This window comes from Pogona vitticeps, chromosome 3, assembly GCF_051106095.1.
Source record: "Pogona vitticeps strain Pit_001003342236 chromosome 3, PviZW2.1, whole genome shotgun sequence".
In the NCBI taxonomy this organism is placed as follows: domain Eukaryota; kingdom Metazoa; phylum Chordata; class Lepidosauria; order Squamata; family Agamidae; genus Pogona; species Pogona vitticeps.
The window spans coordinates 118,124,129-118,141,602 of NC_135785.1; the positions used below are offsets into that span (position 1 = coordinate 118,124,129).

Genomic DNA, 17,474 nt, shown 5'->3' on the forward strand with positions numbered 1-17,474 from the left:
ATTTTAAAAGTCATAACTTGGAAACCCTTTGCCCAAATTTCCTTGGAGTTCGCATAGAGCAGGAGCAAAACTGTCTTCTTGCACTGTACCAAATTTAATGCTGATCTGAATCTCAGTTTTTGTGTTAGAAATTTTTGTTTGGACTGCCACCCTATGTAGAGTTACCTGGTAGAATGTGTTTTTTTCCAGCTGCCCAAATATCATGACCATGCTCTCGCCTGGTCACAATGAATAATGATTGTAAGTGAACAAAGTTTGCAAGTAAAGAGGACATATATGTGTGGGTCTGTGTGTGTTTGAATGGAGAATGCTACTGTGTGAGTGACCTAGATCTCTGAGTGAATGGCATGTTTGTGCCTACATGTGCATCTAAATGATGTGCCTGCCAGCCAGCCTGCCAGCTACCTAGTTACCTACCTACTTAGTGTTTAGAATGTGTATGTCACATGTGAATATGAGTACATACTCCTATTGAGGATTGATGCTATTATAAGTGTAATTGTATGAACTGTGGGGAATTACCTTTAATTAATGAATTGTCACTCATGTTCCTGGTCACACTCCAAGGCCACTTGACTGATACTTGACCAGGAATCAGAGTGGCAATTCATTAATTAGTAGCAGTTTGCTAACACCGTCTATTCTACTACACTTTCACCGGTGTAAATCCCCAACAGGATTTTTGCCAGTAAGTTTGTGATGAAAATTGATTCTATGATTTCTGCAGGTTATGCACTATGGATTTTTGAACAGATTTGCAGAAAAAATAAAGAAAATGTTCACAGGATGGAAATTAAACCATTTCATGTGGCAAAATTTATTATTTCAAAAATGAAAAAAAGCATCAGTATACCTGGCGAGAGCTTGGAATAATATAATCAAAACATGGTATACTTAGCAATTATCTTAAACAGTCCCTTATAATTATTAACATTAACAAATTAAAATCTTGATCAACCTTAATTAATACAAACATTAAAGCATTATTTTTAAATGATCATTTCCAACCTATGTAATCTATCGCTATCTGTAAACAACAAAGAAAACTAGCATGAAATGAATATGTGAAGACCTTTTGTTCCTTAGCTATTCATCAGCTATCCATCAGGTAATATTGCTATCCTCATTACCTATGAAAGGGATGTTCAGTTCACATACATCGTTCTGAGTGACAGCAGTTCGGATGCAGTACAGGCTTTCTTCACAAATCAAGGCTATGCAGCATGTTACCATCAAAATGGAACTATTCAGTAAGTAGAAAGACAGCCTTCAATAGTAATTTTAAAATCACATAGAAGAGGGGAGAGGTAAGTCTACACTCTTAATTCTCTGCAGTGTTTTGACTGGTATCTATGTATCTAGCCATGAATCGGAGGGTGACTATGCAAGCATTTGGCTTCTGTTTGGTTTGCTGTGAGAACATGTGATTCACTCCTTTTGCTGACTATCAGACAATGTAATTGCTAGAATGAATCACCTGCCTCTAGAATGCACCTACCAACATGTTTCTGAATCCCTGTCAGGGGCTATTTTTTAGGGGTGGGTAGGATCACTCAATTTTCGTTTGCTACCAGCATGTGTAGTCACAGGGATCAAACCAAAGCAGAGCTTCCTGCTTTAATGTCCCAGCTAGTTTCTATTTCCCAGTATTGTTAGTGGCTTAAACAGACAGCATAACCACTTAATGATATTGAGAAGTTGGGAAATTAAAAACTTTATTCCTCTGCTTCTCCATGGAGGGGCAGAGGGAGGAAGTAAAGTTTTTTAAAGAAATCAATTAGGGCAGCAACAATGTGCTGTACCTTTTCAAAATTGTTGTAAATTGAAAGCTTCCTTGCAGAAGCAGGAGGGGGCAAGGAAGTGATTTTCTTTTCTTAAGGGAGGTGGGTCAAATAGGGTCACTTGAGGTACATTTGCAAGTGTGGCATTCACCCCTCATGCCCCTTGCCTGACCCTCCAAACACAGAGCACACAAAGGCAAACTACTCCTCCTTTTTACCCTGCTGCCACCAGTTGATCACTGAATCAACATTACCATAATTTTTCGTGGATAAGACCCCCCCATGTATAGGATGCCCCCCACTTTTCTAACCCCAAATTAAGAAATCTAAGTGGGGCTTAGCAAGTATAGGGGGGAAGGGATCAAAGCACTGCAGGATCACTTTGATTCCTGCTTTCCCCTCCACTTGTGTTTGTCTCTCCTCAGCTTACTTCTGTATATAAGACAACCCTCAATTTTTAGTCTAAAGATTTTAGACAAAAGTATAGTCTTATACACAGAAAAATATGTTAATTATGGACACTTCACTGTCTTTTAAATAAAACATTTTATTGATTACAGATGTTATTATTAATCATAGATAACATCTATTATCAATCATAACCTTCTATTTGTTATTACAGTTCTTATTCACTTTTCATTCTAATCACCTCAGATCTCCCAAATACCACACTCTATCTCCTTCACTCTCTCCCTCCCTCTCTCTCTCTCTCTGATTCTGACTGACTCTTACTGACTGACTGATTCTCTGACTCCACCTCTTTATTACATCTCTCTCGGCTCCACCTCTCAGCAACATTAGCTTGAAACATGAATATTCATAACTACTTAACATAATAAGGGTAAATGCTACAGCAAGGATCATACCACATGGCATACTGGACCTTGTAGCGGAACCCAAAAGATGACATCATTCCTGCATGTCAATCAGAGGAAAGAGCAGGAGGGGCGGAGTCAGAATGACAGTTAAGACAGCTGGAAGAGACAGTTGAAGACAGTTGGAATCAGAGAGGGATAGGGAGAATTAGGGACAAGAAGATGGGGAGAGAGTGCTAGGGTTTAGGAATAGCTAAAAAGGGTTGAGAAAGGAAATTGAAAGAGTAAAATATATTGAACAAGCAGGAATGAACACATAAGCATAACATGAGAAATACCAGTGACTGAATACATGATCTAATATATGCACACCGGACGCAGTTATATATATTTGATTCTCCTTATGATTTTGTTCATTAATAAAAGAATATTTGATAAAACCCTTGATTCCTAAGTTATATGAGCAGCTCCTGTGTGTGGGAATTGTAGTGGGATTAGGAGAAATACCTGGTGGCAGCGAAAAGAAGGAAAAAGGTGTGTTTACCTTTGTGGAGCCCAAAGGAAATAAAGGGGCAACAAGGGGGAACGCCACAGACCTCTACCCATCTTTTAGCAACTCTATTTAGTCTGTACAAGCCCACCTCAAATGAGCCATCTAGCTGAGTCCTCAGTCTATCAATCTATCCATTTCATTTACCCAAGATTCAAAAAGAAATTTCAGGTTGCAAGTTTTCTGTCATGGTGTTCAAAGCTTATTTCAAATGTAAAGAGTTCAGTGTTCTTAATCATATAAATAAAAAATATACTGTAGTGTATTTGTGAGTGTTAGTCTGAATTTTCCTTAGCAATAATGGTTGAAATCCACAGTACACAGCAGTTTAAGCACAGCATTAAAAAAACCACAGAGTATGAATTGTAATCTCCCTAAAAATGTTTACTGTATAAAACATATATGTAGAATAAACTAACAATATTCGAAACACTTGTACTTGATACATAGATGCTTGACAATCTTATACTGGTATAATTTATTTCTTATCAGTAAGGCGAGGATTTCTGTGACCTAAAAATGTCAGAAATATACAAGCATTTTACCTTAAAATTGTTTAAATATGATCAATTAAACCAAAAATATGACTTCACAATTTTTCTGAAATTAGCACCCAATTTTTAAAAATCTGTGCTTATACATAAACATAACATTTAAAAGGTTTCTTCTTCTTCATTTCCAGTACAGAGGTTCTAGTATTGAAGGAATCAAATAAGCATTTTGCTCATACCTGGATTAGTCTTCAACAACAGCAGAATTGCATTGGATGATCATGTGCAGCTTGAGGTTATCAAACTCAAAACTCCTTCTGTTGTCCATTATTATATTCTTGTATCTCTTGTATCATTATATTCTTGTACTGAATAGTAATAATAAAAATCTATATTCTTGTATCTCAAGAGGGGCAATTTAGTTACTTATTTTGCCAAGTGTTGAATAACACAGATTAGACTGCAGCACTCTTTGGAGTTTATCACTAATTTTTCCAAACACTTTCTATTTTCCTCACTTTAAATTACTTTCAGTTTGTTTCACAATTTACAGTGCATCAGTAAATTCCTTTCCTAGTTTCAAGGCAGATGATTGCTCTTGAAAATCTACTGAAGTTAGATTTTATATATGCCACGTTTCCAGCCAAGGTTTCAGAAAAGGAATCTTGTACAATCTTGATGGAGGAAGGTTCACAACAGTCAGATTCTTTAACTATATGCTGCAAGGAATCATAATTTGTGAAATAATATATAGCCACAACTAGTCAAGACCCCCAATGTGTCACAACAGGTTGGGAATGGAGAGCCAAAGTATTAGCAATTTCTTTGAACTTTTGTACTGAAAGTGGAGTCTTAATGGACATTTTTTCCCATTTGAAATTATCTACATCAGGCTAGTTGTTTTGAACTTCTTTGGTCACTATGTAAACTAGGTGCAAGGCAGATATGGATCATTTTCGTATAAAGAGGTTTAAGTCTGTTCACTGCCCTAGGCATGTATGTATAGAGCAGTGTCTGTTACAAAGAGGAGGATGCTTCCCCTTTTTACACCATCCAGAGTAGTTTCATAAAATCATCAAAGAGCACAGCAATAGTGGAATTGCTTACTTTTTGTGGAGTTTCACATGTTGGAAGAAATACCTCACCAGGCTTGTCACATTTTAGAGTACCAATAATAAGATTAGCTATGTATTTTCCATTTACATCACTTGTTTCATCTATTGAAACTCACATCTTATAGTTGTCAACTGCAGATCTTAGCTTTCCTAAGACATCTTCCTAGCAGGCAGAGGTGTAATTTTTCTTTACAGTTGAGTTTTGGAAGTCAGGTGACTTGCGTGCTATTTCAAGAAATGTCTGACACTACCACTACCTAATATCTTTAACTGAATATCTGGACCAACCAGAATTGTACAGAGATCCTTACAAATTCTGTTTGGGTATCTGATGAACCTGCAGTTGAAGAAACTCTCTCAAAAAAGGAGAAATTGCCTGTTCTCTATGTAGGTAAATCTTGCTGAACAACTCATATGTTTTGTGGTATCAAATTGTGGTGTTCACCCTCGTGGCCCCTGTTTGTCTCACTAAACACAGAGCTCGCAAAGGCAAACCAAAACACCTCTTGACACGCTGCCGCCAGTTGATCTCTTTGATCAGCCTAGTTTACTTAGAAAAGACGAAGGTCCATCCAGTGTTGATGTTTCAACAGAACAAGTTTATTAATTACAGCTGGTTTCTGGAATAATTCCTAAGCATATTCTTCAAGTTTCATCAAGCTTTAATATTAACATTCTATAGTAATTATCACAATTTACACTCAGACTAATCACTCTTCAGACCCCTCCTTCTCTCTCTGATTCCTATCATAGTCTCTACTCACTGACTTAGACTAGACTGATTCCTCCTCTCTCGGGCCCCACCTTTTAACATCTCTTTCGGTCCCACCTCTTAACCACATTAGCATATAACTCATGAATAATACATAACATTGCATAACAAGGGTGAATGCTACAACAATGTTGGTGAATTTATTAAAATGCTTTGTGGCTGACACCTTAACTTTACACAATTTACAAAATAAAATGTCATAATCACTACTGAAAATCCACTCCCCAAACTCTTGAACAAAACGCTATAATTTTACACTTGCCAAACATCTACTTTTAGGCAAGTTGAAATCATCTGGAGGGTTGCTATTGACCAAAATGGGACCAAAAATATAACGTTTAATATAAAATTAAGCAGACAAATCATGCAACACTTCAAGAAGGTCAAAATGTGACTTTCCATGCAAAATAAAAACCATGTGATTCTCATCAGATTACCCATAAACATGTTTTAACTTACTTATAAATTCAAATAAAGGTTGCAGAAAAAATATAACGTCATAAAAATCCTCACCCTACTTTTAAGACAAAGTAACTACTTCTAACAGACATTTCTAAATGACAAACTATTCCTAGACTATCGACAACTAAGTGAATAACATAACTGTCACTTGCTCTATCTATCTGGCAGTTAGCCCTCTTAACATATGTTGGCTAATGTCAGACAGAATCTGATTGGTCAGAATGCTCCACCATGCAAATAACACATTACAATCTTTTCTGTGCACACATACGTGCTGCTTATATACCGCCCCATAGCGCTTCATGCACTCTGGGCACTCTACAAGTTAATTATGCAGGCTACACATTGCCCCCCCCCCAGCAAGCTGGGTACTCATTTTACCGACCTCAGAAGGATAGAAGGCTGAGTCAACCTTGAGCTGGCTACCTGGGATTTGAACCCCAGGTCGTGAGCACAGTTTTGGCTGCAGTACAGGAGTTTAACCACTGCGCCACGAGGCTCTTTCTCATGTATATACGTACATGCCGAGTTCCACAGATATACAGTCCAAAAATAATAACTGATTATTATGACTAATTTTGCCTAATGCAATGTGGTGGTTTCACATGAAGAACATACCATTCTACAAGTTGCAGGAAAAGGTGTTGCTGTTCTATTGACACACATCCTTTTTTGGCTTCTGTCTGAATTCCTAAAGAAAGCAGCTCTGCAAGCCTGCATCAACACTTGGAAGATCTGCCTTTGCAGAGTCCTGTGATCCTATCATGAAAGCTTCTTTCTTCCCATCCCTAAAACAGTTCTGCAGCTATTTAAAATTTTGCAGCTCAAAAAAAAAAAAAAAAAGACAGGTAATAGTATAGTATTTCAAAATAATGTTTTAATTATTCTAAAAGTAATATGTTTAAAAGACAGGCAGGGCAGGAACAATGCTGGTAGCTGTGTAAGCATTTGATTAATAGACATGTATATTTTCATATATTGGAAGAGGCTAGCCTGAGCATATGGGTTGTCCCTTCTATCTGGCTCCACCATCAGGGATGAATTAATAAATCAGGTTATCACCAGGGCTTCCTGAAGAGGGAGAGGACAAGTCATCTTTATCGCCAGCCCCCAGACAAGAAATAAAGGTAGGACAAGCAAACAAATAGGAGTCAACAAAAGGAGAGGGAATCTTAGACGTCTCCACAGAACCAAAACCAGAAGCACCGCCTCAGAGGATGTCTTATTTCCATTACATAAAATGAGTGTCTCGTGGTAACCATCCGTGTTCCTTTTTCCTGTAGTTCATGGGGACATCTATCTTTTTCTCTCCTTCCCATGGATCCTGCTTGTTTGCTTGACATACTTTTCTTTCTTTCATGGAGACAAAGACTGGCAGGAAACATGGAAAGAAAAAAAAAGGTAGTTCTGCCAGAAACTTTTGTGGGTTTGTGTGTGTGTGTGTGTGTGTGTGTGTGTGTGTTTTAAAGAAATAAACTAGAGCAGAATGGAACAGATTGGGTACCATTTTGAATTGTATTACAGTTTAGCATCCTATGCTACAATAGGAGGAACAGATTTGTCCTAGTTTTTCTGAGGGGGGTTATTGTGGTTTATGAGAGAAGAGCCCACTATTCTTTCATTTAATTTGTATTCAAACAAAATGAGACCTAAATCACACTTTTTCTCCCACCAACTCCCATTAACCATTGTTTTATGTCAGCTTTTAATCCTTTCAGAAGGAAAAAATTTATTTCATAAAGAGTGGAAGATTAAAGCAATCTGAAGGAAATCAAGTAGGATTAGATTGAGATGTTCCCTATAAATTAATTCCCAATGCACCTAACTATTTGGGGCAAGGCTCTCCACCCCATGCTCTGGGCTACTCCTTTTTGGAGGCTACTTCCAATAATAACTATATCCACCCTATTGAAGAAATTGATCCTAAAACCCCATCTTTTTAAATAGCTACCATGTTTCCCCGAAAATAAAACAGGGTCTTAATACAGTATTAATTTTTGCTACAAAAATGCCTTAGGACTTATTTTCAGGGGGTGTTTTATTTTTTTCATGTACAACAATCTACATTTATTCAAATACAGTCATGTCATCTTCTTCTGGTTGCTGCACAATGGTGGAGGGTGTGGTTTCACTTAACTGGGACTTATTTTTGGTGTAGGGCTTATATTACAAGCATCTTGAAAAATCATACTAGGGCTTATTTTTAGTTTATGGTTTATTTTTGTTGAAATGGTAAAATATTCCTAACTGATGTACCAATGCATAGTGAAGTCAGTCTATAAATAAAAACAGCTAATTTCACACTTCAGGGATTTTATTTATTCAGGCAATTATCTCGGCTTTCCTCCAAGAAGCTTAGTATGACATACATGGTTCTGCCTCCTCTTTTATCATTGTAATAATCCTGTAAGGTCAAGTTGTGCAGAAAGATATTGATTAGTCCAAGATCCTCATGTGATCCTCATGGCTCAATAAAGATATAAACATACACCTCATCAGTCTGAATGGGATTTTAACCACACTGGATCTCAGTGTACAACATAAGATATTTGCTGAGGTTCCCCTATATTGACACAGAGTGAGAACAGATGGGATTCATTCCATCTCTGCAGTGCTGTGATTTTATCTCCAAAGGTAGCAAAAATAGCTTAGTTTTGGTAAAACAGCAAAACAAAATAGAACAAAAATATACTGTTACTAGGGTACAAAGTGAGTATGATACATCAGCTGAAATACAGTGGTGTATAGCTATGCTGCATAAGGCTGGTGGTGTCATTAGCCATGGCCATTTTTCAGGAATTAAAAGTTTGCAATCCAACCCATCCCCCATGTTCTGAGGCTCCCTTGGATCCTCTTCAGCCTAGTGAGGCCCTTGGGGATGTGGGGGAAAAGTATTTAATTTCTGGAAATTGCCACCAGAGGAAATTGTTTCAAAGGGAACCTCAGAAGCACAAGAGAAGGGGCAGCAATTAGAAACTTTTAGTTCCTGAAAAAAGGCAGCGGCTGATGACATCATCAGACTTATGCAGCATAACTTTTCACAATTGGGTTTCAGCTATTGAGTAGATAAAAGTGCAGTGTTTTGTGTACAGTGAAAAATGTACAAGGTAGCTTTTCACAAGAATGTTGGCAAGTCTTTGGGCCTGAATCCCAAATCCGAGTCTTTGGAACCAAGTCCTGAGTCCCTATTAAAAACAAGCTTGTGGTGCAACTTAGGTCCAACTTGACAGTGAGTCCCTTGATTCAAGTCCCCATCCCTGGTTTTTCATAAGTAGACTAGGGAGTATAAGTTTATCTTCTGTTCAGATTTCTCTTCTGGATCATGGAACAGTTTTCTTAATAGAGGGAATAATAGTTACTGGTAAGGATCAAAATATAGTAATTAACTAAATGTAGTTATACTTTCTCCCACATTCCCAAGGGCCTCACTAGAATGAAGGGAGAGAGGCTTGCCCAAAACAGTTGGGTGCATTGGGAAGTAATTTAGAGGGAACATCTCAATCTAATGCTACTTGATTCTCTATTTGAAAGAGGCAATTGGAATGAAGCCTGCTGCTTTCCAGTCCATCTGCTGTGTCCCTGCCCACCACACTCAGACACTCATTTGAGGAATCAGTGACAGGACACCATGACCTTGCAGCTCCCTGCATCCCATTTACCACACTGGGAAGCTGACATGGAAGCTACCATAATGCATATGCTTGAGCACCAAGTAAGTTTGGGCCCCACATTCTATTTTTATCTTTTTTTAGCCACTTCTCCTTAATTTCTTATCCTTGGATACTTCTATATAAGGGCATCCCCAGGAACAGAGGGTGCCCTCAGACTGTAGCCCAGTTGAAGTTCTTATAGAAAGTCAAGGGGCAGCAAACTCTTACCATGTCGGGTGAATGTGTTTTAAAGTTAGCTGGGGTTTGGGATTTTGCTGCCTTGTCTGTTCTTCCAGCCAAATTACACCAGGAACTGAACAGTCATCCCCCCCATATGTTCCAATTTGGTTGCTTTCTATAGGGTGTCCTTGGACCTTTGCACTGGCTCCTTCTTCAACTGGAAAGGATTAAGAAAGAAATATTGGAACTGGTGGGACACCAGCAGTCATGTTCACGCACCTCCTTTCCAACCCATCTGCATTCAACTGAATGTTTACATCCAGGTTAAAATTGAAGCTCAGGATCAGATCTTCCTAACATTTACTAACTTTCATCACTGTCTTAATCTAAATGTTGGCGCAAGGTTAAAAGTAAGTCATTTTGACCTTCTTGTTTGCCTATATAATCTGGGAATCTTAACTACCCTCCCTCCAGGATGTGAAAGCAGAATACAAATAAAAGCTGCTTTCAAATGGAAGTCTAGAAGCTGCTCTCAAATTAGGAGGCATCAGCAAAGACTATCATGTGCCTGTATAATTTATCTCAGCCATGTCTCACACAGCAAGCTGTATGGTATTCTTCCCTCATTTAAAAAAAAAAGGGGGGGAGATTGGTTGAACCTACAAAGAAAGGCCCGATCTATACATTGCACATAGTGAACATAGAACATTTGTTCTTAATAGGAGGAATCTTGTGGTAAACAGTTCAACTTTTTATCTGTAGTTTTCATCAGAGCTTCAAAGAGTTCTCTTTCTGAACTATAACTCCCAGCATGTCCCAGTCGGGATGGGCACAGGGCCAGCATATTTATTATTATTATTATTTGTGTTTCTAATGTTTATTTATGTAAGAGCCAGAGTTTTTTTTTTTAAACACTTTCAGGGAAGCTTGCCACTCCAAAATGGCCCTGAAAAGCTGATGCTGAAATCTGTTTCCCTATAAGTTATTATTTCATAATAAAGAGAATATAATTTTCCATTCTTTAACCACGTGGTCTAATGATTAATGGTTGGAGTCAAGCCTTTTAAAGGAAAGTTATTTGAGAAGTGACAAGCCTTGGTAGAGGCCAGTCACACCTTCCCTATCATGAGAGGCTTTGTAAATTAAACAAAACTCAATTGAGGAAGACTTCTGGTTTCCCAAAGAGGAACTGGGAAGATTGGGAATCAAATCTCCCATTCTGTTTACATCCCTTCACATTTTTAATATACCCCAGTGAAGCAAAACTGTACAGGAAGTGCCACAAAACAGGGCTGTTCAAAAAGGGTTATGAGCCTGGAGGGAAGGCCAAAAAAGTATCTCTGTAGTGTGAATATGAAGGCAGAGTCAATGATTCTCAAGAATTCTCCAGCTGCTGTGAGGGTTTGTACCTCCATCAAAAGGCTGAGATACCTAAAGCTTTCTTCTGTCATTTGATGTAATTTGTGCCAAATATTTTTAGCACCTTTTCCTTTTCTGAAGCCAGGCACTCGGGCACAGCAAGTTAAAAATGACATGCTGGTTATACAAAAAGCCACAAGCAAATCACCAGTGAGTCTTTCTAAAAGTCCGTGAAATGTTGCAACTGTTAAATCTATGCATTAATGAATCTACATAATGCGCAAATTCTGAGACTGGGAGAAAACTTTGCTGTCCACTTTCTCCTTTCCCACTTTCTTATTTTGTGCACACGGATAAGCCAGGTCAGAGTTCATGATCCTAACCAAGTGAAGGGAGAATGTTTATGAAATAAGAATTTAAATTAGTAAAACCCAATTTTCTTCAGGAGAGTTTTAATATTTTGAGATATACTACCTACGGGTGAGCTCATGGGCAACTTCCAGAAGGTCATATATGCCCATCTCCAGACCTCAGAGGGCTGCCCTTTTACTATGTTCCCCACGCCCCACTGAAAAAAGAACTCCTAAATATCATTTATGCCTTCTAAGGGCCCTAGGACAATTTGTTACTTTCTGTCCTCCTTCCACATTATGCTGTTTCAGATCTAAGATGGGCCTTTTCCAAAACTTGCTGGGACCAATAAGAAAAGGGGATTGCAAAAAACAAGGTGTTGGTGACTGCATACTTGTTTTATTGCAAAAGGGAGAAGCAGTATAGGAAATAACCAAGCAATTGAGATTTTTGTTTTTAGATAACATGGATTAATGCTCATAATGTGGATTATTGTGAAAATATAAAATTAACTTAAATAGATCACAGGGAAAGGGCATTATGAATAAAATTCCATTAAGGAATTTGTCATTATACTATCTAATTATTAGCCTCTCTATGACATTATGCTTTGGTTTTATTATCATGATACAATGTTTCAAGAAATTATGAATTCTCAGTATGATTTGGGCTCTTCTTCAGGTTGACACATAACATATTGAGGTTATGTCCCCTTTCTGGTGTCCAATTGGTTGCTGCTGTGGTTTCAGAGGACTGCCTTTGTATTTTGCCTTGTAGTCCTCTCCTTCTCTGTCTGCACTCAAGACAATGGAGGTATCTCCATTATTTTGCCGTAGGATAGGAATTTAGTGAGGCATAGTTCTCAGTAGTATCCCATTTCTGTATAGTAGGTTGCTTCTGTAGGTAATGGCCACCCACACCCATTGGCTGCCGTGCTGTCTGCTCCCAGCCTCAGTGGGCACTAGCTGCCACTGGTTGTTGTTTTTTCCTATTCCCTGAGTGGGTTACATACTCTGAGCAATGTATAATGTAAAAACAATGTATAAACCAGCCAGCATAAATGCATTTGAATTCTACATTTTCTATACTCAGGGTAGAAAGGGAAGACAGGGGACTGATACTTTTGCTGTAAGTAGGATGATGTTGTTTGCCAAAATGCCAGGACAGCATAACTTCTTGCTTTGGCAACGTATTTGTCTGGAAAACAAATGAAACATCACAGGGCTTTCATTTTACAGCAGACACACTTATTAGAATCCTTATGCGTTTGTTGTCTTGACTGTTTGGTTTGTGGGGAAAATCTAATTTTTGTCCTCTTCTACTCTGGAATCTTTGCAGCTGAAAGATCCAAAGATGTTGCCTTTTCTTAAGGAACCTGAAACAAGTGATTCCAAGATTCAGGAGACCACAGCACTCTTAACAAACTTGAAGGAACTGTTGAAAAAGTTGTGTGCTACTTCATCTGAAAAAGCCAATGACCTGTATCTTATTGTAACAAACCTGTGTGACCAAATGCAGTGGCGGCGTAAAAGGGGAACTGAGGCTAAACAACGTGAAAGTGGGAAGCACATATTTCAAATCAGGAAAAGCTACTGAACCAGCTCTGTATGGGGGGAAAACATACTTGTTATTGTGTAGCTAATTCTACTTGCTACAACCTGTGCTGTTCTGCAGATAGTGTGACTGAAATTGTGCAATATGTATAAATAGCATATTATCATGAAGTGTTGTTATTCTCATGGTTTGACTGAGCCTTGAACTAAGGGATCATGGTAATTACAGCCCAGTACCTCTGTGGGCAAACCGGCTAGATGCCCAGCTTTTAAAGCGGGGAAAAACCCCAACAAACACAAACAAAAGAAAACAAGTCTTACGCAGATGTATAACCTGAGATGATAATTGTTTTGTAAGAAGCAAGCCTGCTAATAATGCATTTCTGTGCACTCACCAAATGAAGTCATAGCTGTGCTAACTGCGATGGTAAGAACTAAGTGACAATCTAAGTGCAGAAATGACATCTTGGTTAATTTCATTCCAACATTCTAATGGAGATTGTTTTGTCTATGCTGACTCTGCCCCCTTTCATTTCTTAAACATGTCTTTTTAAATATCAGCTAATCAGAAAACTCCTTATGCACCTGCTGTATTTCCCTTAGATGTCTTCCACTTTTCTCTTTGAGTGTGTTTGATCATGGGATATGACCCAATATTTACTGAAACCAGTTTCCTAAAGTCCATACTACTCTTTATACTATTCTCAGCTTTCCCTTTTCTAACAAATCTCAAAAAGGTATGGTCATTTTAATTTAAAATTCCCACTGTTTTCACCTTGTTCACCAGTTATTCCCTCTTACTTAGGACCAGGTCCAAGACGGCTGATCCCCTTTTTGCTTCTTTTACCTTATGGGAAAAAAGTTGTTAGCAATGAAGGTGAGGAATTTGTTGGAACTTGCACTCCTGACAGAGTTCGATTTCCAAGAGATACCATGATAGTAGTAACTTTCTTTTATTGCTGTATCTGTCCTCTTTGAATATTTTGTAATCTGATCCAGAAATGCATTATCCAGATAGGTAGGGGTCTGTAGCAGACACCATGCCCTTGTGATATCATTGTTGTGTAGTTCTCCTTTGATTTTCACCCAACTGTTCTCCATCAGTGTTCCGTGCTCCAAGTCATGGATCTTCTCATAGCTTCTGACACTCGTTATATATTGTGCTGTTCCTCCTGTCTTGTTGTGCATATTCCTTTAGAGAATGTGATATTCTTCCATCACTATATCCAGTTATTAATCTCATCCCACCAGGTTTTAATAATGCCCGTTAAGCAGTATTTGCCTTTCTGTGCTAAACATTCAAGCTCATCTTGTTTATTACCCATACTCTGTGCATTGGTACAGAGACATCTGGAAACATGTGTTTTCCCCTCCTGCTGCAACTGAATATTTAACCGATTTGGAAGCAGTGTCATATTTCTCTAACATACAAGAAAATGTGTGAGATTATTTTTTATTAATGCATTCATTTTATTTACATTTCTAACATTTAGAATGGGGTCTGACATCCTTAAAGTACAAAGATAAACATATTTATAATTGGTAATATATATTATAAAATCCACTATTCTATGAAAGAAAAGGGGGATCATTTTATGCACTGTGTGATCAACTGGTTAGACCATTTATTTCATACCACACAGAATTAAACCATTTTTACAGTGCAGCATTTTTGTTTATATAGTTCGTTATATTGCACTATATGCCTTATAACAAGAAATGTCTTAGTGTGACAAACAAAACCAGCATTCTCTAAAACATTCCAGAAAAACTGGACAAATAAGAATGACAGCCTCTGTCAAGATGCCTAGATAGCTGAAAGAGTCAATTAGAGTGAGTGGAAGATAATCATCAGGTGGGCACACCTTGTAACTGATGTACAGCAGCTGCAGAACTCAGATATTCGAGGGCCACATTTGGTGAAATATGGATATAGAAGCCAGTTTTTGGCTGAATATGAGGAAAATCTTTTAACTGTTAGAACAATATGACAATGGCACCAATTATCTCAGGAGGTAGGGAGTGCTCCAACATTGGAGGCATTCAAGAGAACATTAGAAAACCATTTGTCAGATATACTGGATCCCTGCACTGAGCAGGGGGTTGGACTCAATGGCCTTATTTTATGATTCTTAAGCATCTTGGGTTTTGTTTTTCTGTCTGATATGCTAGGTATGGAAGAACGATTTTAGCTGTTGTTTAAAACATACCCTCACATAATATAGCAAGATTCATAGGCAATGGCAGTATCATTAGAAGGTGATGGTCATTTGTGTACAGCTTCTTATGTTCAAATGTTCATATTCACCTAATTGAGCCAACTCCAATCATAACTCTATAAAAAAAACAGAACAGAATCAGTCATACTCTCATGTGTTCTTAAAGCACTGAATACAGACAAGAAATCAGTAAGACTGTATTAGAAACTTAGGAGCCATATTTTCTCAAACTTAATAACTACATATTTTTCCCTGCATGTGATAATGCTTATTTAAAATGTCCACACTGTCCTATGGAAGCAAAAGCAGTCATGGCTTTTCAACGATTAGTTTACAGTGCAGCAAAATTATTGTTGAAACATCTAAAAGTTTCCCCTCAAAGTATATCTGTTTTTGAGATAGTTTATTTTCCCAACATTGAAACAACCACTACCATAGTTTGGACAATAAAATTTAACTGCAGTTTGAAATGTGATTGTATAAAGTATCTGTGGTATTACTAGTGATGCACAGCACATCCCTGAATGAATGCCACAATGTGTTTCTCATGGTGCAGAAGTGATGCACACAGAACCTGAAACTCAAAAGATATCAAAGCAATGTGTGGAGAATTTCCATGTCATCCATCTCATCCCACCCCAAATGGGAGGACTATCTTAGAGACTTCCCAAGAGAAATCTGAGTGGATTTGAGTAGTCTATTGTTAAATAAAAGCTTATGACAAAATGGTACTATTGTTTAAAATAAAAGCCATACAAGTCTTTAAAAGCTTCAATATAACAGAGAATGGATTTCGACTCCAACATAGTGATTTGTAGGACACATGACAACCAAATAACATATCTGCCAACTGTCAGGATCGTGCACACTTCTCATTAAAATTCTGAAATATCAATACTATATAAAACCAAAAGGAGGTCATTCTCTTAAAGACAAAAGATCATTAAAATATATGAGAAATGTTAGAGTAGTGAATTCATAAGGTGATTTTAATGGAAACTTTAAAACATTTCCAAAGACAGTCTCCCACATTCAAAACTAAAAAACAAAGAATGTTGCTGGAATATTAAAAGAACTGTAGATAAGACATAGTAAAAGTGTACTGACAAGGCTGTTGAAATTATTCAGAAGGTAAGAACAAAAATATATTTTCAAATGCACTACCATCTAGAAACTCTTCAGCCAATCAAGCGTATGCTATGAGGAAGACAGGTTGCCTACTTATCTGTGACAGCAGAAAAGGCTGATGAAGGAGAAACAAGTGAGAAATCTTGATGATTAAAATATTTGTTGCAGTAAAATCCACTATGGATTAGAGTCCACAGATATCTACTCTACAAAATCTGAAATATGTTAAACTACAATTCCCATCAGTCACTGTCAACATAGTAACTGTTTATAGAGGATAACAGTACTTGCAGTCCAACATGTTGGGGAAAAGCCCAGTTCAGACGGCTGCTCTAGGGACACTAGTCAGGAAACTGGTACTTATCCTTCCTTCCCAGAAAGTGGAAATTCCACCACTATGTCATTTTAAAACTCTCCTTCTTATTCAAACTCTCTTCCCATTCACAGTCAATGCCAAAAGTACCTCACAGACTTACCATCATACTACTATTCTGGTCATGTTTTGCTTCTTGTATGACAGTACTAAAGTTGTCGAGGTAGTTTAGATTTTCTTCTATTAAATGTGCAAAAGACATCCTGTAAGGAAAAAAAGCAGGGGAAGGCAGTTTTAAAGTTGAAAGAACATTACCTGTACCATCTCCAGCTACTGACATAAATAAAAGTTCTTAATGAACATTTGATATTGACCATCCATTCAGCTGCGCTCTAGCAAACTTGATTTTGGACACTTAATGTTGTTTGCAGCAATTTCTAGAGATGTAATATTATTCTGTTGTAGCAAAAACAAAGAGTATTATAGCACCATTTTAATTTGATACAATTTTTCTTGGGATACACAGAAGGTTATGCCAAATAAAACTTAAATAGTTTTTATGGTGCCCCTGTTGTTTATGGGGGTTTACAAAGCAAAGGCCAAAAAATTTATATTTATTCTCTAATAGTCGCCTATGAAGTCCCATCCCATAATGATACTACAACATGAAGTACCAATGGAGATTAAAAAGCAAGAATTAATAAAAAGAACTGATATGAATCTCAAAAAATTAGG

At 37.6% G+C, this 17,474-nt stretch overlaps 1 protein-coding gene and 1 long non-coding RNA gene across 3 annotated transcripts in view; one reads left to right on the top strand and one right to left on the bottom strand.

Annotated features, from left to right (window-relative positions):
• Positions 1-10,110: 10,110 nt before the first annotated feature.
• On the top strand, positions 10,111-13,001 carry LOC144588222 (uncharacterized). Its single transcript, XR_013543662.1, has 2 exons — positions 10,111-10,226; positions 12,865-13,001. It is a non-coding gene; the product is annotated as an uncharacterized LOC144588222 (long non-coding RNA).
• A 1,527-nt stretch (positions 13,002-14,528) lies between these two features.
• Positions 14,529-17,474, bottom strand: part of CHUK (component of inhibitor of nuclear factor kappa B kinase complex) — a 46,767-nt gene continuing 43,821 nt past the window's right edge. For both annotated transcript variants that reach the window (XR_012085411.2, XM_072994871.2), the window contains exons 20-21: positions 16,903-17,002; positions 14,529-15,414 (exon numbers count right to left, since the gene is read on the bottom strand). Coding sequence is in view for 1 of the 2 variants with exons in the window: in XM_072994871.2 (XP_072850972.2) it covers positions 15,388-15,414; positions 16,903-17,002 (127 nt within the window). In the remaining variant the exon portion in view is untranslated. The remainder of the gene's footprint in view (positions 15,415-16,902; positions 17,003-17,474) is intronic.